This window comes from Trichomycterus rosablanca, chromosome 19 (genome assembly GCF_030014385.1).
Source record: "Trichomycterus rosablanca isolate fTriRos1 chromosome 19, fTriRos1.hap1, whole genome shotgun sequence".
Taxonomy (NCBI): Eukaryota; Metazoa; Chordata; class Actinopteri; order Siluriformes; family Trichomycteridae; genus Trichomycterus; species Trichomycterus rosablanca.
Window position 1 is genome coordinate 12,830,028 of NC_086006.1, and position 16,305 is coordinate 12,846,332.

A 16,305-nucleotide genomic window follows, 5' to 3' on the forward strand; every position below is an offset into this window, starting at 1 on the left:
ACATAAACAAGTTTGTACGAATGTACATAATGAAATAAATAAAAAAAAATTAAAAAAATACATTAGTTTAATAATGTACAGTGTATCACAAAAGTGAGTACACCCCTCACATTTCTGCAGATATTTAAGTATATCTTTTCATAGGACAACACTGACAAAATGACACTTTGACACAATGAAAAGTAGTCTGTGTGCAGCTTATATAACAGTGTAAATTTATTCTTCCCTCAAAATAACTCAATATACAGCCATTAATGTCTAAACCACCGGCAACAAAAGTGAGTACACCCCTTAGTGAAAGTTCCTGAAGTGTCAATATTTTGTGTGGCCACCATTATTTCCCAGAACTGCCTTAACTCTCCTGGGCATGGAGTTTACCAGAGCTTCACAGGTTGCCACTGGAATGCTTTTCCACTCCTCCATGACGACATCACGGAGCTGACGGATATTCGAGGCTTTGCGCTCCTCCACCTTCCGCTTGAGGATGCCCCAAAGATGTTCTATTGGGTTTAGGTCTGGAGACATGCTTGGCCAGTCCATCACCTTTACCCTCAGCCTCTTCAATAAAGCAGTGGTCATCGTAGAGGTGTGTTTGGGGTCATTATCATGCTGGAACACTGCCCTGCGACCCAGTTTCCGGAGGGAGGGGATCATGCTCTGCTTCAGTATTTCACAGTACATATTGGAGTTCATGTGTCCCTCAATGAAATGTAACTCCCCAACACCTGCTGCACTCATGCAGCCCCAGACCATGGCATTCCCACCACCATGCTTGACTGTAGGCATGACACACTTATCTTTGTACTCCTCACCTGATTGCCGCCACACATGCTTGAGGCTATCTGAACCAAACAAATTAATCTTGGTCTCATCAGACCATAGGACATGGTTCCAGTAATCCATGTCCTTTGTTGACATGTCTTCAGCAAACTGTTTGCGGGCTTTCTTGTGTAGAGACTTCAGAAGAGGCTTCCTTCTGGGGTGACAGCCATGCAGACCAATTTGATGTAGTGTGCGGCGTATGGTCTGAGCACTGACAGGCTGACCCCCCAGCACTCCTGCGCCTATCTTTCAAAGACAGCAGTTGGATGTGACGCTGAGCACGTGCACTCAGCTTCTTTGGACGACCAATGCGAGGTCTGTTCTGAGTGGACCCTGCTCTTTTAAAACGCTGGATGATCTTGGCCACTGTGCTGCAGCTCAGTTTCAGGGTGTTGGCAATCTTCTTGTAGCCTTGGCCATCTTCATGTAGCGCAACAATTCGTCTTTTAAGATCCTCAGAGAGTTCTTTGCCATGAGGTGCCATGTTGGAACTTTCAGTGACCAGTATGAGAGAGTGTGAGAGCTGTACTACTAAATTGAACACACCTGCTCCCTATGCACACCTGAGACCTAGTAACACTAACAAATCACATGACATTTTGGAGGGAAAATGACAAGCAGTGCTCAATTTGGACATTTAGGGGTGTAGTCTCTTAGGGGTGTACTCACTTTTGTTGCCGGTGGTTTAGACATTAATGGCTGTATATTGAGTTATTTTGAGGGAAGAATAAATTTACACTGTTATATAAGCTGCACACAGACTACTTTTCATTGTGTCAAAGTGTCATTTTGTCAGTGTTGTCCCATGAAAAGATATACTTAAATATCTGCAGAAATGTGAGGGGTGTACTCACTTTTGTGATACACTGTATACGAAATAAGCAAATACACCCCGAATTAGAAAAGTTGGGACTGTACGAAAAATGCAAATAAAAATTTGATTTCATTGCAAACAGCACGAACCCAAGATATTTTATGTTTTGTCTGGCCAACTTAATTTCATTTGTTAATAAACATCCATTCCTGCATTTTAAGTCTGCAACATATTCCAAAAAAAGTTGGGACAGTAAAGCATTCACCACTTTGTAATGTAGCCATTTTCTCTCACAATGTTTTGGTACTGATTATATCAAGCACTGTAGTGTTTTAGGTGTTATTTTGGCCCATTGTTTCTGTAAACATGTCTTAAGGTGTGCAACAGTATGGGGTTGTTGTCGCATTTTTCATTTTAAAATTCTCTACACATTCTCTATTGGGGACAGGTCGAGACCAGGTAGGCCAGTCCAGTATCCGTACCCTCTTTGTCGTGCCTTTGTAATGTGTGCAGCATGTGGTTTTGCATTGTCCTCCCTGAAAAACATGTTGTGTTGAAGGCAGCATGTGTTGCTCTAAAATCTCAATGTACTTTTCTGCATTAATGCCGCCATAACAGGAATGTAAATTACCCCTCCACAGGCACTGATGACCCCATACTCTAACAGACCCTGGTTTTTAGACTTGCTGATAACAGTCTGAATGGTCCATTTCGTAGGTGTCCATTTGTTCCATCTGAAATACTGATTTGTCTGACCACAATACACATTTCCACTGTGATGGTCCATTCAACATGCCTCTGAGCCCAGAGAACCCGAAGCTGTTTATAAGGGTTGTTTTTTGCACAGTGAAGTTTAAAGTGGTGTTTAACTTAACTGCTTACTGAATTGCTTGACAAAAGTTTGCCCATGTGGGCACATGAATTTGCTAACATTAGAGTCCTGGCCTTACCTCACTGAAAACCACTGAAAAGTATAAACTTGTGGTTTCTCCAATCATCAGTATAAGATCTTGGCCAAAAATGCAATCTGGGAAAAAATTAATTTGATGTTGCAAAACAGTGCCATGGGGAATGCACACTATAATCAAAGCTGAAGCCAGATTGGGCAACAATATTTTTGGCCAGGCAGTATATTTAAAAGAAAAAAAACCATAATTAAATATAGTATACTTATAACAATCTTCAAATCAGAGTAAAGATACTGTTAACACAGACAGACTACTGCTACACACTTAAAAGTCGGACTTTTACTATCTAAGATTAGTGAAACAACAGCTGACTAAATCCAAAGGGATTACAACAGTAACCAAGCGGTAGACTGACTTACCTCTTCCAGCTGACTGTGCACATGTTGAACAATCAGATCAATAGCCACCATGTTCCCACCACCTAAAATCAGTGTGGGTAAATTTAGTGGTGTCTGTGCATGGCAAAATCTAAGAAAATGTAGTAAAAATGCTCCTATACTTAATTTTTTATTTTATGTTGTTTTTTCCCCTAACAAATCATAACATCAACTTAACAATTTAAGTAAAAAGCTGAATCTTTAAAAAACAACTTTCAGAAATTCTTATAACTTGCCACTGAAAAACTAAGCACATGGGTGAAATTGACCATGCTAATTAAACAAAAGGTGAGATTTCTTTCAGCATTATCCGGTCCATTAATACACATGCTGAGATGACTTTGAGCAAGTCAATTTGATCTAATCAAGGTAATTTGAGTTAATGCATTTGCAGTCATTGTTTACCTATTATGAATATGGCCACAGCAAATGCCCAGAAATTCTACATTGTATGTAATTTCTCACTTCAACTGTTATGCTGACATCATTTCGAAAGAAAAGTATTTTTAATTTGAGAAACTTAGAAGCATTTTCACCAGTTGTCTCAGACGTTTAGACCCCAACTTAAAAGTGTTAAGCAGAGTTACTGTTTTTAATAATGATATGCATGTGAAAAGTATTTTATTATTAGAACATTTGTTTTAGCTGGCCAGACTTGTTTAAAAACAAAATTAAGTGCTACATAACAAGTAAGAGACAACTGGAAATTAAGCATTATGTTGAATTATGCTAAACCTGAGTTATACCTTAAAATATATATACATAACTACAATACCATTTTTAATGTTTGTATACAACAGTTTTAATTTGAAAATTAAAGAAATCATGATTGGCTTAAACATTTGCTGATTCTAATGTTGGTAGATTCGTATTGTTTAACTCTAGTAAAAAACACTGGTAATTGATTTGAATTTTAGCAGGCAATAGCTTTTAATATTTCACTCATGGATAGTTACTAAATACATTCCCACTTACCACGTGGTACAACAATGTCTGCTAGCCTCATGGTGGGCTCTATGTATTGTTCAAAAGCAGGCTTCACAAATTTGTTGTACTGTTTGATAACTCCCTCAATGTCTCTGCCTCGCTCTGTAATGTCCCTCCTCAGTCGCCTGACCAAACGGATATCAGAATCTGTATCCACAAAGATCTTCATGTCCAACAGCTAAAACATGGAAAATGGTCAAATGGAACAATTATTTGGTAATTAAAAATAACACATTTTATTATTAGCATTTTAATACTCAAACAATTAATTCAACACAACATACACCCTAAAAAATACTTTTGTGTTACAACTGTGTTATAATATAATATAATAAAAATCCTGTTTGACCTGTACAAAGACAAGACATTTAGTTTTTAAATTTATTGACTAGATTGTTTTTGTATATCTACTCTCATTCTAAAAAGAAACTGATATAGGGGCATGTTTACCACAGTGTTACATCACCTTTTTAAAACAAATGTTCTGTGATTGTTTGGTAAAAGAGAACATTAATTGCAGCTGTGAACAGTCCAGGACCTATGTTGTCAAATACTGCAATTAAATATTGGTTTTGGTCTGCCCTTTCTGCACAAATATTTCTCAGAAATCTCAATTATTTTATTATTATCCTTTAATATTGCTATGGACTGTAAATAGTAAAATATCAATATTCCTTGCAATATTGCTTGTAAATGACTGCATCTTTTGTAAATTTTATATGCAGTCATGGGAAGTAGCATCTGAAATTGGATTGGCATATGTAATAATAAAGACCCTACCTAATTCACGGGAACTTTTGCTTTGTCAAAACACCAACAACTATTAAGGTAGGCTGTGCTGTGTATTGTAGCTTCCACTGATTTTATCATTCAATTTATGTATGTTTTTAATGACTGCCAAGAAATGTGGCACTTTTCACTTCACATCACACTCCAAACAAATTTGGGGCAGCAAAGCATTTACCACTTTCTTTACCTCTTCACCACCATTCTTTCTCACATCTCTTAAAAGTAATTTTGACACTGACATTATTAAGCGCTACGGTGTTTTAGGTTTTATTTTGTCCTATTCTTTCTGCAAACTTGTGTTAAGGCAGTTTGCAACAGTTCGAGGTTCTCATCACATTTTTCGTTTCAAAATTCTCCACACATTCTCTATTGGGGACAGGTCAGAACTGCAGTCAGGTCAGTCCAGTACTCGTACTCTTTTCTTCCACCACCATGCCCTTGTTATGTGTGCAGCATTTGCTCTTGCATTGTCTTGTTGAAAATTGCAGGATCATCTCTGTAATTTTTGGCATGAATGCTACCATTACTGAAATGAACATTACCTTTGCCAAGGGCACTGACACAACTCCATGCCATGACAGACCCTGGCTTTTGGACTTGTTGCTGGTAAAAGTCTGAATGGTCTTTTTCCTATTTGGTTTGGAGCACACAATTCCCATTTCTCTCAGAAAAATAGCTAAAATACTAATTTGTCTGACCACAATAAAGTGATGGTCTATCCTAGATGCCTTCAAGCCCAGAGAACTTGACGTAAGGCTTTTTTGAACAGTAAAGTTTTAAGTTATTATAGGAAGAAAATACAGGAATGGAGGAATATTAATGAATAAAATTAAGCTGATCAGACAAAACATAAAATATTTTGAGCTCTTACTGTCTGCGATTAAGAACATTTATTATTTGCATTTTCCATACTGATTGTTCTATGCAATCAGTAATCCCAGTGACATTGTGCCAGTGACAAGTTATTTGTTTGTGTCTGACAGTTACTAAAAAACAGTACATAGACAAGATATTTAATGTTTCATCATCTTAATGTATACATACTAAAAAAATGTAAAAGATTGAGACAGAAGCATTGTGTGACATCACATTTACTTTGAGCAATGTTCCGTAATTGTTTGGTTACTTGAAAACATCAGTTGTTTTAACTGATAAAGTTTAATAGTTATTTATTAACTTATCATTAAACTGTGTTTATGTAGGGTGCGTTTGTCTTTAATTACATTTATTTTTAAAAGCTAAAACAATTCAGTATGTAATGCACATAAAATATAAAAGAAAAACACATGCCAGTTCATTATGAACATATTTTACTAAGCAGAAGACATGCTTAATATATTTAAAATAAAATCAATTCTGTTCTGCTACTCTGCCCTCAAACATGCCTGTAACACACCAGCAAAGTACAAAAATAAAAGTTATTAGGATTTAAAGCATTTTTCTTTAGAATTTTAAAAATGTCATTGTTTAATGCATGTCCCATCTTTCATGAGCTTTATCTGTATTACTAAAAAATTAATATGATATAAATTTTTTTTATTGAAACTCATAAATTTAAATCAGACAGAATATAATCAAATGTAGAACAAATGTAATGTAATTAGTTTGTTTATTGTAAATAAAATTAATAAAACCCTTAACTTCCCAAACTTTAAATTCAGACAAATATAAACATTTTATGTAACTGTGGACAGACACCGTGTATATAATACAGCTTTTTTGTAACTGTTTAATCATTAGTCAACAAACATTATTATGAAACAATGTATTGAATCTTACCTTTAACAATTCCTTATCAGCAAACGACAAGATTCCTTCGAATATAATAACACTGGCTCCATATACAGTTTTCTTTTAAAAAAAAATCAGAAATTCAAACTTTGGTCTAAAAGAGGGTAACATAAGTTACAATGCTGTAGAGTGCTAGACTCTTGAAATGTATTCATAATTACCCAGTCTTTTTGACGGCCATGGATAGTGAAGTCATACACTGGTATCTTTACACTCTTGCCCTGTTTGAGCTTCCAGAGTGTGTGGACTAGCAAGTCAAAGTCGAATGCAGCAGGGTGGTCAAAATTATAGTCATTGTATGCAGCTAACAACTGCTCTTCCTCTGAAAGAACCTAAACAGATTCAAACTATATTATTAAATAAACAATACAATAACAAAAGCTTAGGCTTAATTGGCATAATTGCCTTGTAGTTGATTATTAGTTATTATCTATTAGAAATCACTAACTGAATTACTGACTAAAACTAGCCATGGATTTAATGGTGATCTGTTTTATGTTCTAATTAGGCTAGCTACGTAACAATATTGTTTTAGAAGAGTACTTTAGGGCTAGTAAGAAAACTTCAAAGTTTAAAGTTAGAGAAATAAATATACTGGTCTTGCAAGCTATACCTGTGTGACTGTACATTGTTTTTAAAGAATTAAGATCAATTTCATGAGGTTTATCATGTCACAAACCCAGTTTCAAAAAAGCTTGGACAAAAAACAGAAACAATAAGAAGGGGTGTCCCAGTACTGTTGTTCATATAAAGCAGATGAACTTGATTCACAATCGCTTATGTTTCCTAACTGGACAGATTGATATCCCTGAACCATCACAATTGTGAACACCTGGGAAATAAAAGGTAATATGCCAAGAGGACTAGGCCAAAATTAAACCAATCAAAAATACTATTGCTGGCCGCTCAGGTGGCGCAGTGGTAAAAACACACACTAACACACCAAAGCTGGGATCTCGAATACATCGTATCGAATCTCTGCTCTGCCGTCCGGCTGGGATAAGCAGCCACATGAACAACAATTGGCCTGTTGGTTTTATAGGGGTGGGGTATTAAGCCGGATAGGGACTCCTCGTGACTAATGCAACTATGACCTCTGCTGGCTGATTGATGGTGCCTGCACAGAGGCGGGGAAAAAATGCATTGATCAGGGTAAACTTAATAACTACCTATTCTACCTGTAGCTGCATCAACAGCAACCACTCACTTTTATTAAGGAATTTTCATTCCGTTTCCGCAGAATTAGGGTAGGGCTTTGAGCTATCAACTGAAAGGTTGAGAGTTCGAATCCCAGCTCTGCCATGCAGCCATTGTTGGTATAGAAATATCAGCTATCCGTATGCTAAGGTACGCATGCCTTATTAGTAAAGTTAAGATAAAAACACATCTACTAGCCAAAATGCTAGTACAAGATTCCCGCTGTTTTGTTGGGTCGCAAACATAAACCGCTATAGAGACGTTTTTACCCATATAGCCTTACACTACCTCTCCTATATGCAAACTAGGTTAAACTTTGTCATTGATGTACAAATATATTGTGTAAAAGCAATTGAAACAAGCAACTGCTTTTCAGGACTGTCCAGGAAAAAAAAATGCTAATGCATTGTGCAATTTAATGCATGCTGCTACAAAATGCACCCTATTGCAAAATATTTTAAAAAACCAGAAGAATTCTATCCTCATATAGTTAAAGGAGCTATAAGAGAGCATGGTATCTTACTTTATAAAAGGAGTCCATTGACAAGAGCACAACCCAAGGAACATCTAAAGCTTCAATTATCTTGCGGGCCACTGTAGTTTTTCCAGAAGCACTCCCTCCGCAGAGTCCTGAAAGTAAGATCCATGTGAAATTACAGGAAATACCTTATAAGATTTAACAAGCAAATTTTGCACTGTTAATTTTTGTCCTTTTCACAACCAACCTTTTGGAGAAATTTTCTTATTTAATATGAATTTAATAAGTCCCTCCAAGTAAAATACTGAAATACTTACCAATGACAAAGGCTTCTTTGGATTGTGTGCCATGTTCATTGTACCACGGTGGACGGCCTGCTGTGTAGATCGTTCTCTTGCTTGTGCGCAGCAGCGGTGGTTCCGATTTGCATTGGCTGGTGGTTCGTTTGCGTGGTGAAACACCTGTGTTAACAGATGGGAGTAGCCTGTCCAAAGGGCCTTCACCTCCTCCACTGGAAAGCAAAGAAAAAACAATCAATCAATCATTTTTGTTGCTATGCCTTTACAACCAGTTGATCCTTAATGTACCTAAGTACCAGTGCTAAATTCAGCTACCATTACGGACTAAGTGTGTTGAAGCAGGCTGTGTCAGTAAGTGCAGACTATTGATTGATCAAAATGAATTTAAACCCAACTCCAAACAATGTTTTAATGTGGTCATAAAGAACATTCAAAAACTTAAACAGGGCAACAGAACATTAAACACCACAGCTAGACAAACCAAAAATCATCCTATTGCTGCTACTGCTATAGTTAGTTACCGTGGAGTATTTGCTCTTAGCATCTGGTAAAGAATGCCATCACAGTAGTGATGGGAATTTCGGCTCTTTTTAGAGAGCCGGTACTTTTGGCTCGGCTCACTAAAAAGAGCCGGCTCTTTCGGCTCCCAAGTGGCTCCTTAGATTTTTTTGTTACTTAAATTAATTTATTACCAAATTACATGTAAAATGAATTACTAATGTAAAAGAACATTGTATCAAATGTTTATTATTTAAATGGCTTTATTTATATACTCAACATGGAACAGAGTGCTACAACAATAAAATAAAAAATACAAAAACAAATACCCATCTCAATTAGACAAAAAGGTCTGATTGTGTATATTATTTGTAAATTTGCATCTAGAGTGGGGCGGCACGGTGGCTAAGTGGGTAGCACTGTCACCTCACAGCAAGAAGGTCCTGGGTTTGATCCCCAGGTGAAGTGGTCCGGGTCCTTTCTGTGTGGAGTTTGCATGTTCTTTCCGTGTCCGTGTGGGTTTTCTCCGGGAGCTCCGGTTTCCTCCCACAGTCCAAAGACATGCAAGTGAGGTGAATTGGAGACACTAAATTGTCCAAGACTGTGTTCAATATAACCTTGTGAATTAATGAATCTTGTGTAATGAGTAACTACCGTTCCTGTCATGAATTTAACCAAAGTGTAAAACATGACGTTAAAATCCTAATAAACAAAACAAAATAAACAAGCATCTAGAGTGAAACAACACAACATCAACGAAGCATCACTCAAGAAAATATTAATGAAAATGTGCAAATAAAAGAAAAATCAGCATTCTGTTATGATCTGCTCTGTTAAAAAAGATTATCTCTGAGGGGACAGATACACAGTCTATGTGCCATCACATGTATAAGATGTGGGTAGACTGAACACTTGGTCTCCCACCAGCTCAGTGGGTCTGAACTTCTCTGTAAAAGGGCTCCTCGTGTCCAAACTTTACTATGTCTCCTCTCACTCATTTTCCTCACCTTTCCAGCGTGTAATGTCTGGCTGTGTAAAGCGCTGAGTTCTCTCTCCCTCCCTCCTGTTCGTGTGCACACTGTCTCTGTGTGTGTGTGTGTAACCCCTCCCCTCCTGCTCAGTGTAAACACTCAAACGCCACCACGTACCTTGACCAATCACGTGCGGCTTTGACAGAAAAAACCCCGGAAAAAAACGAATCGGCTCCCAATCTTAGAGCCGGATCGTTCACGACCGACCCATCACTACATCACAGCCTTACCTACAGCCAACTGCTCCTACTTTCATGAGCACCCTTGTTGCAACTGAAAACTGACAAAAGCACATAGTACTGGATTTGGATTCTTACCAAATTGTACCATGCAATAGAAAAGGGGCTCACTGTTGAGTGTAACTGCTGCTCCCTTTCACAACTGCATCGATAATTAAACATTTTGGACACTTGTAAACAATAAAATGTGAAACACACTCTAACCTTTATATACTGTAAAGCATGTTCTAATGTGCCATGATTTGTCTGACTCATGTAACGGACAAAATTGTTATAAGAAATGGACACTGCTTTCATATCTGGAGAGAAAGAAACTTGCTATTTATGTTTATTAAAATCTAAGAGGTATTTCACAGTCAAATATAAAGTGTTAGATACAGTCAACCCGGAAAGTCTGCACACCCCTTTTACCTTCTCCACATTTTATTACATTACAGACTCATTCTATAATAGATTGAGTTCATTTTTCGTCACCAAATTCTACACAAAATAGCCCACAATGCCAAAGTGAAAGCAGGTTTTTAAACATTTGTGCTAATTTATTAAAAATCATAATTTAAAATATCATATGTACACAACTGTGCACACCCTTTGATATGACACCCAAAAGTGAACTAAGGTGCATTTTGTTTTCACTGATACTGCTTGAGATGTTCACAGTGCATATAAGAGCAAACTCCAAGCCATGGGGTCAAAGGAATTATCTGCAGACCTCAGAAACAGGATTGGGTCAAGGCATAGATCTGGAGAAGGGTACAGAAAAATTGCTGCAGCTTTACAAGTCCCGAAGAGCACAGTGGCCACCATCATTCGTAAATGTAAGAAGTTTGGAACCACCAAAAATCTTCCTAGACCTGGCCGCCCGGCCAAACCGAGCAATTGGGAAAGAAGGGGCCTTGGCCAGGGAGGTGAGCAGGAACCCGAGGGTCACTCTGACAGAGCTCCAGTGTATCCATGTGGAGATGGGAGAATCAGAAGATCAACCATCCAGGCAGCACTCCACAAACCACACATTTACGGTGAGTGCCCAGAAAGTCTGTGAATGTCCTTGAGTGGCCCAGCCAGAGCCTAGACCTGAATCCAATCGAACATCTGTGGAAGGTGCTGAAAATGGCTGTGTACCAACGCATCCAACCTGAAGGAGCTTGCAAGGATACGCCAAGAGGAACGGACAAAAATGTCCATAAACAAGTGTGCCAAGCTAGTAGCTTCTTTCCCAAGACGCCTTGAAGCTGTAATTGCTGCAAAAGGTGCATCAACCAAGTATTAGGCTAAGGGTGTGTACAGATATACAACCAATAAATAAAAGATTTTTGTCAGTAAAATAAAATTGCATATTTTCTAAACCCTGTTTTCACTTCGTAATTATTGGTGATTGTGTGTAGACGTTTGAGGCAAAAAAAAGAACTCAATCTATTATAGAAGAGTCTGTAATGTAATAAAACATGGAGAGAGTGAAAGGGGTGTGCAGACTTTCCAGCTTGACTGTACATTCAAAACTAAATCTTCTGAAATAAGGAAAAAAATTTATTTGTTTGTGACAAGCTTTTTTACAGGTGTCGCTGTTTAATGTTAGGTTGGCACACAAAAACATTTTTGTAATATTTTATTTTTGTACAGTGACATTTTATAATATAGGTCAGGCATGATAATATAATTACAATTGTCCAGAACACTGTTAATCATAATGTAAGCATAAACATATAGTAGTAATGCAATAATTGTGACCACACTCAACCATACATTTCTAATCTAAATAAGAACTTTTCTATAAATTTTAGGTAACAATGGACAAATCTAAGGTGACTGTACTGGCATTTTAGATTTTCCTAAATCAAACAAGGGCTTGTAACATGTCCTACAGAACCTTATCTTACCAGTATTTAAACCCTAACAGGAGCTCAGGGCTGTGTGTATGAATCTCACTGTACTAGGCATTAGTATTAGTCAAAACATGTACCGTAACTACGAAATAATAGTAATATGTGAAATAATCAAACATAAAACAACTCTAGCTTTCCTAACAACAATTTTGGAACACGGTGTCCTAAGACACACCAACTATTAAAAAACATTAAAACGTAATTTAGCAAGAACCAACAACTTGTCAAAGTGGTCTATATGGCCTCATAAAAACAATAAATACGTCTGTTAAGGATGGAACAATTAAGCCTCCACATAAACAACTCCATATGTATATGCAGATAGTCAGATATGCAATATACTACAAATATTTAATGTAATACATAAATAAAATATTTATATTGTGTATGATTGTTTTTGTGGACAAGTTAAAATGCCACCACTTCCACATCTATATACATGATGACATGCTTTTAAAATACATCACTTAGCTACTACAATGCCTTTTAATGGTACATAGTACTTTTTAACATAGGACCTATTTGTTATTGTAAAATACTATAAAAGCTTGTACTGTGATAAAATGTATGGTGTGTGTACTGCAATATAAAATATAAGTCTACTGTCCTACATTTAATGCAATCATATTTAAGACAGAAAGCATTTAGTCACACAACAGGTAGAAAAACAAGACCTTACAGCCTTTAAACAATGACAAAATCTTCAAGAATGGCTAAGTAAAAGCTTTACCTGATGGTGACTAATAAGAGAAATAAACAGACTTTAAAGTAGCTCAGACTTACCTACTGCCTGCCCCTAAAGCCCAGCAGCCCGAGATCCTGGCCCCAGAAAGGCCTGGTAATGTGTTCATGGTGTACACACAAGAAAAATAAAAACAACCTCACTGGGGACTGTACTTATATATCAGGCTTGCTGCTCTATGGCCAGTACTGTCACACAAACACATGGGTGCAACACTAACACTCACGACCTCTGGCAAGATGGTGTGTACTGCTAATTGGTGAACTGAGAAAACAGAAACTAAGAGTAAATATGTGAGTGAGTGTGTGTGTGAGTGAGTGAGTAAGTACCAGGACAAGGGGATGAAAAACAAAACTATTATATTCATTTTTTCTCCTTTTTAAACTGTAAAAATCTTCAGGAACTGTGCTGGAACATTCACTTTGTCTCTCCCCCTCTTTTCCTTTCTCCTGTTCTATACTGCCAACAAGCATAAGAGGATAAGCTCCGCCAGCAAATTCTGTTAACTAAGTGGTATTAATAGCTCCAGGTTGAAGTTCTTCTCCTGTCAGATGCAGAAACCCCTAACCGCCCCCAACACACACACCCATGCATCTGCTGGTGGCACTCAATAGTGCAACGAAGAACAGGCTCCTGTTACACCCCTCATACAACCACCAGAGAAAGAGGAAGAGAGGGAGGACAGGAGACCATAAGAAGTGTTTTTCCAAGTATTTTCACTTTGAAGTTAGCTAGGGCATAAACATATCAAGTGTCTCTTTTATGCCACACTGAGAGAGAATGAAGAGAAACAAGAAAAGTAAGAGTCAAAAAGGAAGAAAAAAAGTATGTGGAGAGTGTACCTTTATCAATCCTTCCTACATATCCTTTTACCCACCCACTCAGTTAACACACATACCATAATCATTGTAGCTAAACATTCAGATTTTGACGCTCTTTAAAACTACTATAATAAAACATCTAATGCACCTTTGGACCACATGCTTTGAACCACACAAATAAAAAAAAAACAAGATATTTAAATAAATGTTCGGTTTAAGGGGTTAGTTTACCTATGTGAATTAAGTGTCTTGGTTAAAGAACAACAACTACTACACATTACCATGGGGGTTGAAGACAGGACTGAATCTGTGCATATTAGTGTTTTGTGTGGGTTGGTCCATGTTGCTGGTCTGTTATTGCTGCAGATAGTATTATTGCTGTTTTAGACCCATATATGGGTAGGTGGGAGAGGTATTTTTCTCTGAATTTGAGAAAAATTTTTGTTATAGGCAATGTCAAAAATGATACTGGGTCTTCTAAGTTCCCAGGATGGCGTGGTGTCGGGAGGCATTCGAGCTCTTGCGTTTAGGTTCAGTTTTAGGGCCTTTAGGTGTTAAATTCCAAAAGGTTCTACTAAGTTTGGTTTGTTATTGTAAAAGGCTGAGTAAAGTAGTAAGTAGATTAATTTGTGGGCTGAGTTTCATGGATTGCTTTTGATTTTGGTTGAGCATTGTAATGCCAATTTCAACATCTGTGTTTAAGAGCTTCAGTGTAGCGGTATAAAACACCCCCAGTGCTAATCTGATGCCTTGGTGATGAACTGTGTTTAAGCTGTTTAGGTAAGATTTCCAGGCTGATCCATAGTCTAGTTTTGTTCTAATCAGTGTCGTGTAGATTAAGGATTAGTGGGAGGAGTTCCACACACCATTTGGGTTGGGTTGTAGTGTTCTGCCCTGGCAGAAACTGACATGTTTTGCTTTTTGAACATTTTAAAACCATTGAAAACTGTCCATCTACGAATTTTATTCATGTATGATTGGAATTTTAGTTCTATTGTGCTCATGTATTTGCCTTTGTATAATATACATAATTTGTCAACATGTAAACTGCAAAAGATGTTGGGTGGTATTTTCTTAGATACACTATTTACTTTAGGGTGACTGAAAGAATGCATCCTTGTGGGATCCCTGTTTCCTGGATGTGGACTGCTGATAGTGTTATTGGTTCACACCTTGAAATGTCTGTTGATAAGAAAGTTGGTTATGAAGGTTGGAAGGCAACAAAGTTCAGTTTAGTAAAGGTATTGGATTATGCCATACATACAGATGGCATCATGGGCTTTTTCAATGTCAAAGAAGAAGAATACATCTGATGTGAACGCTTTTATTTCTTTATATCAAACAAGCAATGGTGGATAAAGTACCTAAAAGCCATACTTGAGTAAAAGTATCATACCAGAAATGTACTTTACTTTAGGTTACCTCTTAGAATATTACTTGAGTAAAAGTCTCTGATACTAACAAGTATCTGATATTAAATATAATTAAGTATTGAAAGTAGAAGTACAAGTAAATGCTGTTAATAAAATGCAAGTGGTCAGAATAAAAAAAAACATGCAGATTGTTCTTTTAAGCCTGTTATCCACCTTAACAATGGAGCCTACCTCACACCTACAGAAAAATGAGGTCTTCAGAAAATAAGAATTTATAGGAAAAAAAAAACATTTTCTTCCTTCCCTCTGAACATGATGTGTGCCAAATGATGATTACAATCACCTGTTGACATCACCTGTTTGAAATCACATCATTTCGATTTTTTACCTCATTACTTGCCCTAAGTTGCCCCATCGCAACTTTTTTGAAATGTGTTGTAGGCCTGAAATGCATGTATATGTATATTAACAATTGAAATCAAGTTAACAAAATGTAGGCAACAAAACGTTAACAAAACTTTTAGCCCTTTAATGGTCTGCTCAACAATTTGGTTGAGTTAAGTTTGAGTCGAAATACTTTGGTAAAAATTAGCTGTATTTAAATAATCTTGTTTTGGCCATATCTACTTCTTGGTTGACAAATGTTAAACTCAAAAATATTGGATGACAAAAAAAAAAAAAACTTCCTAACTTAAATGTCAACTTAAAGCTAGCAGCTAAAATACCATCCATGAAAAGTTGGATCATTTTTTGAAGGGAAGCTAAATACAATAAGTATTTTGTATTTGGTTATTCCATTTTATCAGCTTTTAAGTTGTAATGTGAGTTTGCCAGTAATCCTCTGTGCTGGAAAAAATAAAAACAACTAAAGTACAGAAACTTAAGTACTGTAACAAAGTATTATTACTTTATTACTATACAAATGCAACTTGTCAGGGCGATTGGTCTATAGATTTTAGGGTTTTTATAGTATGTTTTGCAATAGGTATAGATGTTGCACCTTTTAATGCAATTGGAATTTTGTCCCATATCTTGTTAAAGATTTATAGGAGCAGTGACTGATTCTAAGTGTAGATGTTTTAGCATGTGGTACTGAACGTTATCTGAGCCCGCTGTTATATTGTGAGCTTTTTGGACATAGTCCCTGCTTTTTCCAGTGTGATGGCTTGGTTTTGTGATTTGTTGTTATCTGATGT

At 36.9% G+C, this 16,305-nt stretch overlaps 1 protein-coding gene across 3 annotated transcripts in view; it reads right to left on the reverse strand.

Annotated features, from left to right (window-relative positions):
- uckl1b (uridine-cytidine kinase 1-like 1b) overlaps positions 1-16,305 on the reverse strand; it is a 40,306-nt gene that overhangs the window by 15,970 nt on the left and 8,031 nt on the right. For 2 of the 3 annotated variants that reach the window (XM_063014896.1, XM_063014897.1), the window contains exons 1-7: positions 12,957-13,024; positions 8,541-8,734; positions 8,269-8,375; positions 6,710-6,880; positions 6,537-6,608; positions 3,957-4,146; positions 2,964-3,025 (exon numbers count right to left, since the gene is read on the reverse strand). In XM_063014896.1, coding sequence (XP_062870966.1) covers positions 2,964-3,025; positions 3,957-4,146; positions 6,537-6,608; positions 6,710-6,880; positions 8,269-8,375; positions 8,541-8,734; positions 12,957-13,024 — 864 coding nt within the window. Of the gene's footprint in view, positions 1-2,963; positions 3,026-3,956; positions 4,147-6,536; positions 6,609-6,709; positions 6,881-8,268; positions 8,376-8,540; positions 8,735-12,956; positions 13,025-16,305 lie in introns of those variants that run through there. The other variant, XM_063014898.1, reaches the window with a different exon arrangement.